Source organism: Serinus canaria, chromosome Z, assembly GCF_022539315.1.
Source record: "Serinus canaria isolate serCan28SL12 chromosome Z, serCan2020, whole genome shotgun sequence".
NCBI lineage: Eukaryota > Metazoa > Chordata > Aves > Passeriformes > Fringillidae > Serinus > Serinus canaria.
In genome coordinates, this window is record NC_066343.1 from 66,544,557 (window position 1) to 66,558,386 (window position 13,830).

Sequence of the window (13,830 nt, forward strand, 5' to 3'; positions counted from 1 at the left end):
TCCATTCCATTCCATTCCATTCCATTCCATTCTATTCTAATTTGGTGTTAATGGCAGCGTCATCTGTAAATCGTGAGAGGGAATTATTTCCATGAATTCCCCACATCTCTGATATGCCATGGCTGGGGTATGGCTGTAGGACTTTCAGTCAAATCACCCACAATGTGAAAGTCATCCCAACAAATTAAAATTCCAGAAAACTAATAAAGAGACATTCAAGAACTGGCATATTTAATATAGAAAACAGACTACTAAAGGGAGTTTCTGATACATAAACTCTTTTTATAATTATAATGATGAATGTTATAGAATTATAGAATTATAGAATCATAGAATGGCTTGGGTTGGAAGGGACCTTGAGGATCACCTCGTTCCAACCCTGATGCCACTATATCAGGTGTATCAATACCCCATGCAACCTGGCCTTGATTGCTTACAGGGATGATAGAGAGATTCCTGTATTCCTTGGCAGACAGGAAATAAATACTGCACTTTATTTGCAAGTAGTGGGTTTTCTGCTCCCAGGTGGGCACCGAGTTAATCTGCTGTCAAGACCCTTTTCAGAATGGGGCTGTCTAATGCAAGAGGCTGCTATTGAGAGCCTATGGCTCAACAGAACCCCCAGCTGCCAGACTCCTGTGTTTCTTGCTTGGCACAATGTCAGTGGCAGGTGCTTGGCCTCTCTAAACATCAGTCCTGTCTGCTGCCATCTGGGGGACTCCTTAGAGCTGGAAACCCACTCCTCTCCTGTGACCATTCACTTCCAAGAGGAGGCAGAGAAGTAATTTTATGCTAGAGAGAGAGGGATGCTCAACCTCAGCAGTGAAGCTGGGATTCTGGGTGACAGCTGTGTTTGACGTCTACTCAGCTGGGGTAAACTCAACCCATTTTTACACCCCCCAACTGCCTTGGATTGTGTCCCAAGGACCTCCCTACCCAGCAGTCTTCTCTAGCACCCGCCTACCCCCTCTGTAAGGGCTGAGAATTCCCCTAACATGTTCTCCTAAGTCATCCGGAGGATGACCGGGAGGGCGTCAACTGCCGTGCCTTCCCCTGGGGCTGTGCTCTGATCCCGATTCGCAGCAGCTCGGCGCAGGGAGAGGAAGGAAGCACGAGGTGGCAGTAGCATTCAGCAAATGCTCCTGTTTGGAAGCAAGCCCGGGGAGCTCTGCACTAATTTTCTTGAGGGGTCCCTTGGCTGCAGTGAGCAGTGCTCTCCCTGCCCACTCCATAACTCCCGGCGTCTCCTTGCCCTGGTGCCCTCATCTTCATATTCCCGGGGATGGGAGGGAAGCTGGTTCCAGAGGGAGCATACACCCATTGGCTACAAAAAGTAAATTCTGAAATAATTAAAAAAATCCCCAGCAAACATATATTCCCTGGTGGAGGGTGAAAACCTGTGGTCTGCCAGGCTAAAAACTGCACAGCCAGGGCAGGAGGAACACGCCACTCCTTTGCCACTGAGCCACAGCGCTTAAATCCTGCACCTAAAAATAGTGCAGCTTTCCTGCCTCAGAGCAGTCTAATCCACATCTAAATAATCTCAGCCTTGGTTCCAGCTGCAGATGGTTTGAACCGTGCCAAACCCCAAATTCAATCCTCCTTCTCTGGGGAGTCAGGGACAGATGGATGGCAGCAGTTGCACGGACTCAGACACACACCCCAGGTGATGCCAAGCCCATGCAATGTGGCTCCACGGTGAGCCTAGGCCGTGGCAAGCAGGATTTCTGGTTTAATAAGGTGTCTCCTTACTTTGTCGCTGGGAGTTGGCTTTAACTGAGCCTTCAGGAATCGAAAGCCAACCACGGGCAGCACGCAGAGGGTGATGCTGAGGAAGATGGCCAGCCACACGTTTGGCTGGCTGAGGGTGTTACGAGCCGTACCTGGAAAACAAACACATCATTAAAACTGTAAAAGCAGCACCTCCCAACGTTATTCCCTGTTGCTCTCTGTGATTTCAGAGCACCTGGCAAACAGACCATAATACAAGGCAGGCATCATCTCCAACAGTGAAATCAACTGGCTGTAGAGAGAGCTGCAAAGCCAGTGTCACTGCCTGAGATGAGCAAAGAGAAATGCAAGGTCCAGACATGATTGCAGCAACAACCCAAGTGGACAAGAGTGTCAGAGTGAGTCTTTTCTCTCTGTGAAGAGTCAAATCACAGCAAAGGATTGATGTAAATGTTCAGGAGACCTTAAGCAGCAGCAGCCCAGGACTCCAGTACAAAAGGAAGAATAATCCTTTCTTGCTTCCCAGCACCATTTCCTAAAGAATATGGAATACTGGCTCTGCCCAGCAGGCAACGGGAATCACAGCCCCTTGAGAGAGGAGCATGTGTTGCTCTGGGGAGCTGCACAGACAGTGTAGTCTAATGGGGGTATTGGCAGCACCACTGCCACGTGGTGGCATGTCACTGACACCTCCTTTGAAAACAAAGTGCTCAGTTCTGGCTTTTGCAAAACTGTGGGGATGTAAAATAGAACAAACAGTCTGCAAAACCCTCATTACAGGACTTAATGATGCTGGTGTTGGCAGTATATTTGCTGAATATTTTCTTTCCAGTTGGCCAAATTCTGCTGTAATACAACTTCAGTGAAATTTAAGTAAACAAGTTGTCTTAGTCCAGACTAGAAACACTTCCCTTAAAAATGGTTTCAAACTGAGACCTTAGTGTGTCCCTCAGCATTATGGCTTCTTTGACCAATGTAGTAATAATAGAGCAGCAGATGAGATACCCCTGGCAAGTAAGTTAGAATCACCATAGAATCCTCAAGGTGGGTAGAGACCTTCAGGATAATCCAGTCCAACTGTCCACCTGCCCTGGGAAACTGAACAGACATTCTGACTTCTCTCACTCAGCATTTATGATTCTTAAAGCCATCTCAAAGTGGATGTGATCATCTCCTTGAAAAATATGTTGCAACAACTAACCTACATCGCAGATATTTCTAAGTTGGCTAAGCCCCGTACTGTTGCAGTGAAGACAGACAAAAGAAGTTTTTACTGAAAAAGTCAGTAAAAAATGAAGGCATTGATTAATACAAAAATCTGAGACTTGAAATAAAAAGTGTTGGGATTTCATAAGTAAAGACTCATAACAATGCTGTATCTATATTGGCTATGGATGCACAGAGCTATTAAAAACATCTGAATTACTTTGAATTACCTTGCTTACATGTACATACATGTTCTTCCTGGTCAAAGTCTCAGGAGATGGACTCATTTTTTTATCCTTTGTTTTTTGCATATGTTCAGAAATCAGTTATGTAAAATAACTACAAAGACCTGGTCACCACTGGTATGTTTTGTTGTTGGGGATTTTGCCATTTAACCTGGCAGAGGGCTCCCCATAATCACATGGCGTTTTCTCATGTCTGACTGGATGTTGTACTTCTACACCTTCCTATGCCAAAATGTTAACTTATTTACAAAGATCACACATCTACAAATAAGATGCTCCTATATAGCTGTAAAAATTGGATATCTGGAACCCAAACATAGAAGAGCAGCAGAAAGCATTCCATCCAGCTCATTAGGTTTATTTAAAAGACAATTCTTATGACTGCATGGGAATCTTACACAAGGAAGGGAACATGGCACACATTCACCTGGATGGATGGAATTCAAAGGAAATCCCAGCAACCCTCAGAAATATCCTGGCCTTTCTTGCAGAAAAGGCAACCAGTATATCCTGAAATATACACAGAAGTACTCGGAAGCCCTGCAGTATGCCCATTCTGAGTGCAATCCAGATTTGTCCCAAGGCTTACCAATGAAGGGAAAGGAGGCTGTGAAGATCAGGTACATGCCGTCGCTGTACATGGTGAAGGTGATAGCAAAATAAACAGAAAGGCTGCCCCAGATGAAGAACTGGTTGACAACTGTCCAGTAAGAGGTGTCCAAGCCAATCTGAAAGAACAGAGAAATGCAGCTGTTGTCAGTGCCTTCCTGATTTAGCAGATCTGTGCTGAACACAGCTTGTCCTCTGCTTTGTACGTCTCCCCCTGAGAATGCTATTCATTCAAGCCTCAAGAAATAACAAGTCACAAATCATAAGATTCTGGGAAAACATTGAAGGCAAGATTACAACATTTATTACTACTGTTGTTGCCCTCTTCTCAAGCATTCACTAGTTGCCAGTCCTGGAGACAGGATATTAAGGACTTTAAAGATCATCCTGTTCCAATCCCACTGCCTTGGGCAGAGACACCTTCCACTAGACCAGGTTGCTCAGAGCCCCATCCAGCCTGACCTTGAACACTTCCAGGGATAGGTCATCCACAGCTTCTCTGTGGATGTGCCTCAACACCCTCACAGGGAAGAATTTGTTCCTGGTATCTAACCTAAACACACTCTCATCTCAAAGCCAGGAACTCTTCTTCTGTTACTACCTGCCCTTGTCAAAAGTCCCTCCCCAGCTTTCTTGTGGCCCCTGGGTAAGTACTGTGAGGCTGCAATGAGGTCTCCCTGGAGCCTCCTCTTCTGCAGACTGAACAATGCCAGTGCCCTCAGCCTCCTTAGCAGAGGTGCTCCAGCCCTCTGATCAACTTCATGGCCCTCCTCTGGACTTGCTCCAACAGGCCCTCGTCCTTCTTTTGCTGAGGGCCCCAGAGCTGTACACAGTAAGTTCAAACAAGTCAGGCTTGATTTCCCCACTCCTTAGCTCTGATGTAGCGCTGAAGGTTAGGAGAACAAGCCTGCAAAGACTTCAGACAGCAGGAACTGTTATCCAGGGAAGTGTGATTGATTGGTTTTCTTTTAAGAAATCTCTCTCATCCTGATGGTACCATCTGAATTTTCTACCACCAAGTCTTAGCTATTTCTTCCAGCAAGTTCAGGCTGCGTCACACACATACATCATGCCCTGGGCCAGGCTGCAGAGACATCTCCATAATGGAGAGCCTATAAATAACTGCCTGATGGCAGACAGAGAGTCCTGTGCTTCAAACCTTTCCCATAAAACTAGAACATGTTCTTCTCTATTCCCAGCCTTAACTAATTTGTCTGTTATGACTGCAATCTTCCCAACGCAAAGACTCTTCTTTCCTGTCACCCTGATCTTTTGTAACATACAGATCTCCTGTTCTGTAGAACTGAGGAGACTAATCTGGAGACTTTTTTTACAGGAATGCATGATGCACTAGCAAATGCAATGCTGTCAATGGCCCTCCAGATGCTGCTATCGTGAAACAACTAATTCCTCAAAATATTACCTGGGATGCCTTACCTGTACAGACACCACGATCAGTAAGCAGGTCTGGGCCATCAGAGCAAAGGACTGGTAGTCAGCAATGGCCTTCCCATCACTCCTCATTGTATTGTACATGGCCCCATAGGGGATGAAGAAGAGGATGAGGGAGCTGTAGATCCCTTGCAACATGCACTTGACAAACACCACCTTGTTAAAGTAGAGGTTTTGCTGGCCAGGCACATATAGCTGAGGGAACAGCATGCTCCAGCGATCATCCACATCCTGAAAGCATACAGGAGACAGTCAGATTTGCTGGCTGCTACCCAACCAAAGACACAGACCCAGTTAGGGCTGCCATGTCCTTGTGACATGCATTTCCATGAGAAAAGGCATAGCACATAATTCCCTCCATTGTGCTTACTGGCATGGCACAACCCGAGGTCACCTGGGCATATTTTCTATAAAGTATTTTACCTTTCTTGTGCTAAAAAAAATTGACAGCTGATAAAAAAAGAAAGACTATACACTTCATCTAAAGCAGACCACATGGTCTGTTCTACAGAGAACTGACTGGAAGCTAAGGGTTAGAAAATATCTCCCCACATAGGTAAGGCTGTCTCACTTGGATCCCTCAAGTGTCCAGAGTGGAACGCTGAACCACTGGAAAGCAGCCAAAGCTCTTCATTTAACTTGTAAAATGCATATAGGAGCAGCTTTATTTCTCCTTTGTCTTTCAAACAGAAACAGTGAGGTTGAAGTTTGTGTGAGATTACCAGAGAAAGAACTCACTAAAGGCTGAACTTGCAAAATCTGGTTTCAAAGATCCAGTTAATTGTTTTGTTTGGTCATTAAGAAGTCACTTGCCAGGCTTCAGGAACACAGGTAGTAGGATATGACTGGTCCAGGGGAGGGTTGCAATGGCACCTGGTGCTGTCGGCAGCAGCCTAACCCAAAAATCTCATCACACACTGAAACCTACAGGCCAAATCAGGGTAATCATATTTATCTCAACTCCCTGTTCCTCACAGGACAACTTAAACCCAAATTATATGACTAGGAGGGAATACACCTTCTCTCTGATTCATCTTTTTATTTGTGATTTAAGTCTTCTCTGTCAGGTTATTATTTCAGGGGTTACCACGGTATGTAGCCAAAAGGTCAGCTGCTTTTGCTTCATGGAACCAGCTCAAAATACTTGGACATGAAAGCCCTATGAATAAAATCCCCAAAGTGATGACAGAAACAGTACCTGATCAAAGAGACTCATTCCTAGCACTGGGAGAGAGGTGTACACCAAATTGTAAAGTGTAATGAACCACTCATCATAGACAGTCTGGAAAAAAAAAAACAAAGACAAAACAAGTGAAGTTAGCAAAATTTCTTTGAAAGTATATGCAATTACTTTCTGCAACACCTTGGTTTGAGTTGTTACTGAGACAAAAGAGATGAGATGACTCAAACTCAGCATCCCTAAAGAGGGGAAGGATCACTTCATGCCAGCCCAGCCTGCTGAGCACCCACTGCTGGCTGTAGCCAGAGCAGGATCCTTCTGCACCACCCTGCAGCCCCAGCCCCTGATATCTGCACTGCCCATGTCTGTGTTTGGTTGGAGGCTGGTGTGCCCTGAACCAAGACCAGTTTTTTCACTCTGGATGTGTTCCTCTGGCAAGCTCCTGATGCCCACAGGTATCTCAGGTTAAACTGTTTGCTCCAAATATGCTAACAGCACAAGCATAAATCTTACAAAATCTGCACCAAACTCTAATCTGTGTCATCAGCTGATGGTTGCAATCACTTTGAATACTTTTGAAAATCCTACAAGTGATGTATGTGCTTCATAATGCACCTAAATGCCAGAGAAGTTTCATACTGGATATTAGGAAAAAAATTTTCATTGAAAAGATGGTCAGTGTTTAAAAAACATGTGGATGTGGCACTGGGGGACATGGTTTAGTGGTGAACATAGCAGTGTTGGGTTTATGGTTGGACTTGATGATCTAGGAGGTATTTTCAAACCTTAATGATTATATGATTATATAATAGATATATTCTGTCTCCAGGCATCCATCCTCCAGCAGCAGCAATAGCTGCTGTAATGGAGGCAGCAATAGCTCCTTTATACCCATGTGGCTAAAGAATACAGACCTGAGTTTGTTCAGTGAGGTGTGAGGAATGGCTTAGTTTATTTCCTTGTAAAATGTTTCCAGATACTTCACTTGAAAATGCTAGATGTAGACTTACAGAATGGTTTTGGTTAGAAGAGTGCTGTAAAATTAATCTAAACAAGCCTCCCTCCAATCAGCACAGACATCTTCAACTAGGTCAGGTTGCTCAGAGCCCCATCCAACCTGACCTGGAATGTTTCCGGAAAGGGGGCATCAATCACCTCTCTGGGCAACTTCTGTCAGTGTTTTACAAACATCGTTGCAAAAAACTTCTTTGTTGTACCAATCTAAGCTTAGTTTAAAATCATTACCCTTTGTCATATTGCAACAGGCCATGCTAAGAAGTTATAGCATGAAGTGCTCCTGTAGCACTTTCAGCTAATGAGAGGTGCTCTAAGATCTCCCTGAAATTTTCTCATCTGCCAGGTGAACCAGCCCTCCACCCTCAGCTGTCTTTCACAGCAGAGCTGCTGCCCTCTGACCATCTCCACATCCCTGACAAAACCGAAGCCAGACCTACCTGTGCTGAGAAGCCAGAGAAGAAGCCATACCAGAAATGCACCAAGGTGAAGGCAAAGTTCTTGTAGAAGAAGTACTTGAGGAACTTGCACATGCGGATGTAGGACCACCGTCCGTGGACCAGGAGCAGGCGCTGCAGGTAGCGGAACTGCGCGAAGGAGAAGTCGCTGGACAGGACCGCCTGCATCCCCTCCTGGCCACTGATGCCAACCCCGATGTGGGCAGCTGCAACAAGAAGGTCACATCATTACACGGAGAGTTTTCACTGCCCCATTTTTCAAATTCAGTTTTTAAAATGAATTATCCAGCACCGAATACCACGTTAGTTCCCTCACGGCCTTCATAGAAAGTCAGAATGAAAAGTTATTTAAAGATAAAAAACTTTTGGGTGCACTAATTCCTTCAGCAGCACTATGATTTTGGCTCTGTGGTACATTTCCCATAAGTGGGCTTTTATTATTTGAAAGAAATTATAGGTTCAGTGACAGTTTATGGCTTTTTTCTGAATGCTTTCCAGCAGCACAAACACCGTTGTTTATAACGGCTGCTATGATGAAACAATAACTTATAAATTTATATTGATGTGTGACTTTTATTTAGCATGCATGCATGTCCTTCCAGGAGCCTTAAAACATCATCCAAGACAGGTAAAATCTTCAAACCATTTTAAATTTTCTCAGACACTGTGCTAAAAGGCAGACTGTAGCCTTTTTATGTTTCCTGGGCTTTATTAGTTTAATCAAATAATAAGATAGAAGAGTCACTTTTTTTTTTTAATAGTAACTTGCATTTTTTAAACATGAACATAAGTTTAACGTGGCAGCTAATTATAAAGCTTTAACTGATGAATACAGTCTTAATGGCTGAAGGTTGGTTGGATTCAGATGTTTCCACTGAACTGAATTGATAAATCCCATAGCCTCAATCCTCTTGTGGGGGGAACGGATTAGTTTCTAATTATTATGTACACTTTAACTTTCTTCTCCTTTCTTTGCTGACTGCCTGACTTGTCTCTCTTGAAGCTCCCTACTTAGCCTTTTCTTTCTTAATTAAGAGGCTCCAGTTAATCAATTCTTGCAAATTAACACAAGGAATATTAGCAATAGGTCTGTCTGAATAATCTTAATTTAATTATACCTAGTTAGGACTTTTTTTCATAAATTCACTGAGGTAATGCAGCATCAAATGATGCTCAAGGATGGAGAGGCCTGGAAGCCTACCATCTGTAACTCAAGGGAGATAATTTGCAATCAGTCCTGACACAAATAAGTGCTGAAAAAAAGTACCCCACATAATATTATACAGAAAATTTACAGGCACAAAGATTTTATTTCTGCTTTGAGTCAGGCCCTCTATGATCCAAACTGTTTGTTATATACATTGCCCTTGTGATGGTGGCCGTGCAGACACACTGACTGACATATCACAGCCCAAGTGGGCTTTTCATAGAATCATAGAGCCATTTAGGTTGGAAAAGATCTGTAAGATCATCAAGACCAACCATTTTGTCTGCTCTGAGGGAAAAACCAAAAAACAGGCACTTGGTGCAACCTTAGCTCCTGAAGGAGCCCAGTGTGACCCACAAGGCTGGAGACACAACTAACCTGTAGTGACAGTGCTCTGCAGAGATCTGCCAAAAGCTGGGACACAGACACATGTTTCTACAAAGAGGGTGGTACAGGAGGCACTCAGGTGTGTCTTCCTGCTGCCAGCCTCCCTCAGAGAGCAAACACCTCTTTGAGCCAGTCTGCTAAGCATGCTGGCTGTTGGCCATCACTCACTTTTGATCATGCTGACGTCGTTGGCACCATCTCCGATCGCCAGGGTCACAGCCTTCTTGTACTTCTTCACCAGCTCCACCACCTGGGCCTTCTGCAGGGGAGTCACCCGGCAGCAGATCACCACTTTGCACATGCAGGCAGTTCTCACCAGCTCCAGCTCCAGGTTCCCTTCCAGCGCGTAAGCCTGGAAAGGAGGAAAGGGAGCACTCAGGGCAGGCTCGCAGCAGCTCCTGGCCTGACCAAGAGGGTGCAGGGAGGTGGCCATGACAGCTGAGCTCTCCCTTACACCAGTGTGGGTGAATCTGTCCACCCAGTCTCAGGGAGCATCCACACTGCACATCCACTGTGCCCTCTACACCTGCAGGGTTGCACTTTGGGTGCACCACATCTGGGTGTGTACCACATCTGGGTATGCACCACATCTGGGCATGCACCACATCTGGGTATGAAAAACAGCTGGGCATGCACAGCACCTGCTCTGGCTGATGTAACCTGACAGAGGGCAGAAGTGTCAAACACTAAAAGCAGGAAGCTGGTGCAGGGCCTGAGACAGCCTTGTGTGTCTCCATGTGAGAGAGTCTCTGCTCATCCCTCTTGGATTACTATTTAAGCTCTGGGAGATAAATAGGAAAGATTTCAATTTGTTAAGTGCCTAATTAAAAAAAAACATGGAAAAAGTTAAGCTCAGGTGGGCATGACACAGCAAAACACAAAACTAAGGAGAAAGCTGCTTTACTCTGAGTGCTGACCTTTTAAATCAGTCAGCTGTGTTATTTCTATTTGAGAAGCACTGAGATAATTGGATGTCTAGTCACCCCTCCAGCTCTTCATGAGGAGGAGGGAGCAGTGTGAGCTTTTCAAATTTCTTTCAGATCATGCTTTATGGCACTGCTCTTTATTGTCTCTTTTTAGCAGACATGTACGGAAGGAATCTACAAGGCCCATCCTGCTCAGAGCCATCACAGCAGGGTCCACTGCCTTGTCTGTGTAAGGCAGACAGTCCTTGGGCCACATGTTCTTTCTTTTTGAAACAGAGAGCTGTGAGTCACCAGTGTCCCCTTTTTCCTCTGTCACAGCAGCAGGCTTCCTCAACAAGAGACCCTTTCATGGTTCAGCCTGGGTACTGCTGCTCCGTGCAGCCAGAGATGGCTTTTGCCTCAATATCCTCACTGCACAGCACCAGCAAAATGTTACCCCTTTGTATATTAATGGTGCAGCTGCATACAAATAAAGTGGCATGATGATGCCATTAAGGATGCTGACAATTTTCTGTTCACTGCTTTCTTCAGGCAACACCATATGTGTGCATAGCCCAGCACTGCCCTCCCACCCCTCTACAGGCAGGGATAGAGCACTGAGCAGGTGCTGTGTGTGGGACAGTATCACACCATTGCTCAAGCTTGCAGAAATAAATAAATGACATCTAGATTTGTCTGCCCTGTCCCTGTGGTCCCCACAGAGGAGAAAGACATAATCTCGGTGAAGCTCATTGTGTCTGCTGTGTGGACTGGCTGCTCCCACACAGCCCAGATTGTGTGGGACATATCCCCTTGCCAGGGTGTAGGTTAGTGTGTGTTTTTCCAGGAATATAAAGAAAGCTTTGCCATCACTGCCAGAGGTGTTCTGCTAGCGCAGCACTCGGGCTGCTCTGCTGGCTGAAGGGATGGAGGAGGAACAGGCAAGGGGCTTCCAGCTGATGTCCATGCAGTGCACATGGACCAAACCTCTGATAGACCTCTTGTCTGCTTGGCAGTGGGAATCTAAAGGGGATTATGGCCCTGGAGTTCAGGGGGAAGTGAGTGTAAAAGAGGGAGAAAGGGTACTTAACAACCTAGGCGCTGTCTGACCGTGTTTGGGGTCTATACACATGGCACATGAGCCAAAAGTAGAGAAAGATGAGATTTTCTTTTTTTTCTGGGCTCATGTAGAGCTGGCAGTGAAAATTTCTGGGTTGTCATTAAGAAAGGTAGCAACCACAGGGAACAGAAGCACCTTGTTTCTGGGAGGAAGCACCTCCCAGAACTTTCTAAATATGTCTATTTGCTATGTCTATTTGCTTTCACTGAGATCTGGGAAAGTAAAATACAACAGATAAATAAACCTCACATAAATTACATGTTCCTCACAGACAGGTTTGAACTGATCTAAGTTGTTTTTTCTTTCTTCTAACTGGCTCTAAAAAAATTCTAATATAGATAATTTATTGCAGAGTTTCACTGTTCTCACCAGGAAGACATTTCACACAGAACTCTCTTATCTCAGTTTAATTCCATTACTTTGTTTACCTGTTATAATTTTGAAGAGTATTACCAAGACTGATGAGTGTTCTCCAGGCTCAGAAATCCCAACTGACTCAGTTTCCCCCTATGCTTTCTAGATTATGGCTGACACAGATGTCTTTGTACTCTCTCCCAGCCTGGTGTTACCTGCTCTCTTTCTAAGCAGTTAATGCAAACACTGAGCATCAAATAGATGTGGGATAACCCTCTGCAGATGACAGCTAACATTGTTTTAGACCAGCATTGAGGCCTTCAGAGTCACACTTCCCAAGCAGTCTTTAATCTGTCACAATTTCATCTGGAGTGTATTGCTTCAGTTTGTTCAAAGAACATTGTGGGAGAGAGTATCAATATATTGGTTAAGTCATATTATCTATATCCTATAAATTAAGCATATCTGTTTTCAGCTATATTTAGCAGAATATGTCCTTGGCATTGAAACCCACGTCTCATGTTATCTTCTTGCTGCAAACACAAACCTTGTTATTTTTCTAGTATGTTTCCAGAAATTAAATATGATCCAGCTACTCTATCCTTCTTGTTCATCAAAGATCAAGGCCAACTGTTCTCTGTTCCTGAAACATCTTCTAAACATTGTCTGTCACCTTTGATGTCTCAGATAACCACTGAACCTAGACTTCAATAAGGGGGAAAAAAACCCTTGCCCTCTAGAGTTGAATTTTTAAAGCATTTTTGAGACTTTCAGTATGTCTTGCAGTAAGTTTTTCAGCGAACTCATCCCTAGCAAGGCTCTGAACCTTCCTTACCAGGCTGTGGCCAGTGATAACCAGACCGTACACCCCATTTGCTTGCTCATCAGGTATAATTATTTGCTTTTTTGAAGATTTTTCAAACTGAATGTTGATTTCATCACTGTCCAGAAAGGAATCTGGCTTCATCTTTTTTCTTGCATTCCTGAAAAAAAAACCAAACAAAAAAAAAAAAAAAAGAAACCAGGATAATAATGAAAATCTGAAAACTTGCAAATATATATCTATGTTTTGTAAGAGCAACTTTATGAAAACAAAAAAATCAATGCTTTCCTTTGATAATTCAGTCCAATTTTTACTGTATCCCTACAAAAATATGCATTGTTTAGCTGCTGCTGTCTGCACAGATCATGCCCATCTCTGAAACTCTAACAAAGTGTTGCTAAACTTCTGCTGATTTTAAGTCCAGCAAACCATCTGATTGCCAGGAAGGATGGCATCCCAAAAGACATACAATTGTCTGAGCAGGCTGTCTGGCAGCCATCTACTCTAAAAGAAAAGGACTGCAAACCTTTCCCATTTTCCACCCTTACCTAAGAACCTGTGGCTACAGAGGAGGTGAGGAATGAAGGTAAGTTCTCAGATACTGTCAAAAAAGTATCCAGACAAAAGACATTCCCAGACAAAGGACAGCAATGTGAATAAATGGTAAGAGCAGCACACAACAGCATAGCTCAAACCTGGAGCCAAACTTTGTAGCTCAGGACCACTTGGTCAATTTCAGCTGAAACTCCCCATCTGACTCTGCTTTTAAAGGTATAAACCTTTATTTAATTTGAGATCTTGGATCAAGAAGTTTCAGCATTTACTCTCAGAGAAGATTTCTACATGGTGTTTAGCCTCTGGATCTTCCAGGGAGGCAGCTCTCCCTTATCTAAAGGAGAGCTGAATAAACTCCAGCAAGGAAAGCTGACAGGGAAAAGGAAGGTGGAATGATGCAAAACACAAATAGCGCTAGTGCACATCACTGAAACTGTTTTTCAGCCATTTACCTCAGCTCATTCAGTACGTCATCAGATGTGCTGCCTTCAATAATGAAAACTTCTTCCATGTCATCATTCAGCAAGTTGCAGGAGTAACCAATATTCATTGCTGTCTCTGGGAAAGGTAAACCAGGAAGATAA

General features: G+C 44.1%; 1 protein-coding gene across 6 annotated transcripts in view; it reads right to left on the reverse strand.

Moving 5' to 3' along the window:
• Positions 1-13,830, reverse strand: part of LOC103822899 (phospholipid-transporting ATPase ID-like) — an 86,069-nt gene that overhangs the window by 3,075 nt on the left and 69,164 nt on the right. For all 6 annotated transcript variants that reach the window (XM_018922942.3, XM_018922941.3, XM_050986656.1 and 3 more), the window contains 8 exons: positions 13,699-13,804; positions 12,704-12,851; positions 9,658-9,841; positions 7,878-8,101; positions 6,442-6,525; positions 5,229-5,474; positions 3,772-3,910; positions 1,753-1,883 (listed from right to left, as the gene is read on the reverse strand). In XM_018922942.3, coding sequence (XP_018778487.1) covers positions 1,753-1,883; positions 3,772-3,910; positions 5,229-5,474; positions 6,442-6,525; positions 7,878-8,101; positions 9,658-9,841; positions 12,704-12,851; positions 13,699-13,804 — 1,262 coding nt within the window. The remainder of the gene's footprint in view (positions 1-1,752; positions 1,884-3,771; positions 3,911-5,228; positions 5,475-6,441; positions 6,526-7,877; positions 8,102-9,657; positions 9,842-12,703; positions 12,852-13,698; positions 13,805-13,830) is intronic.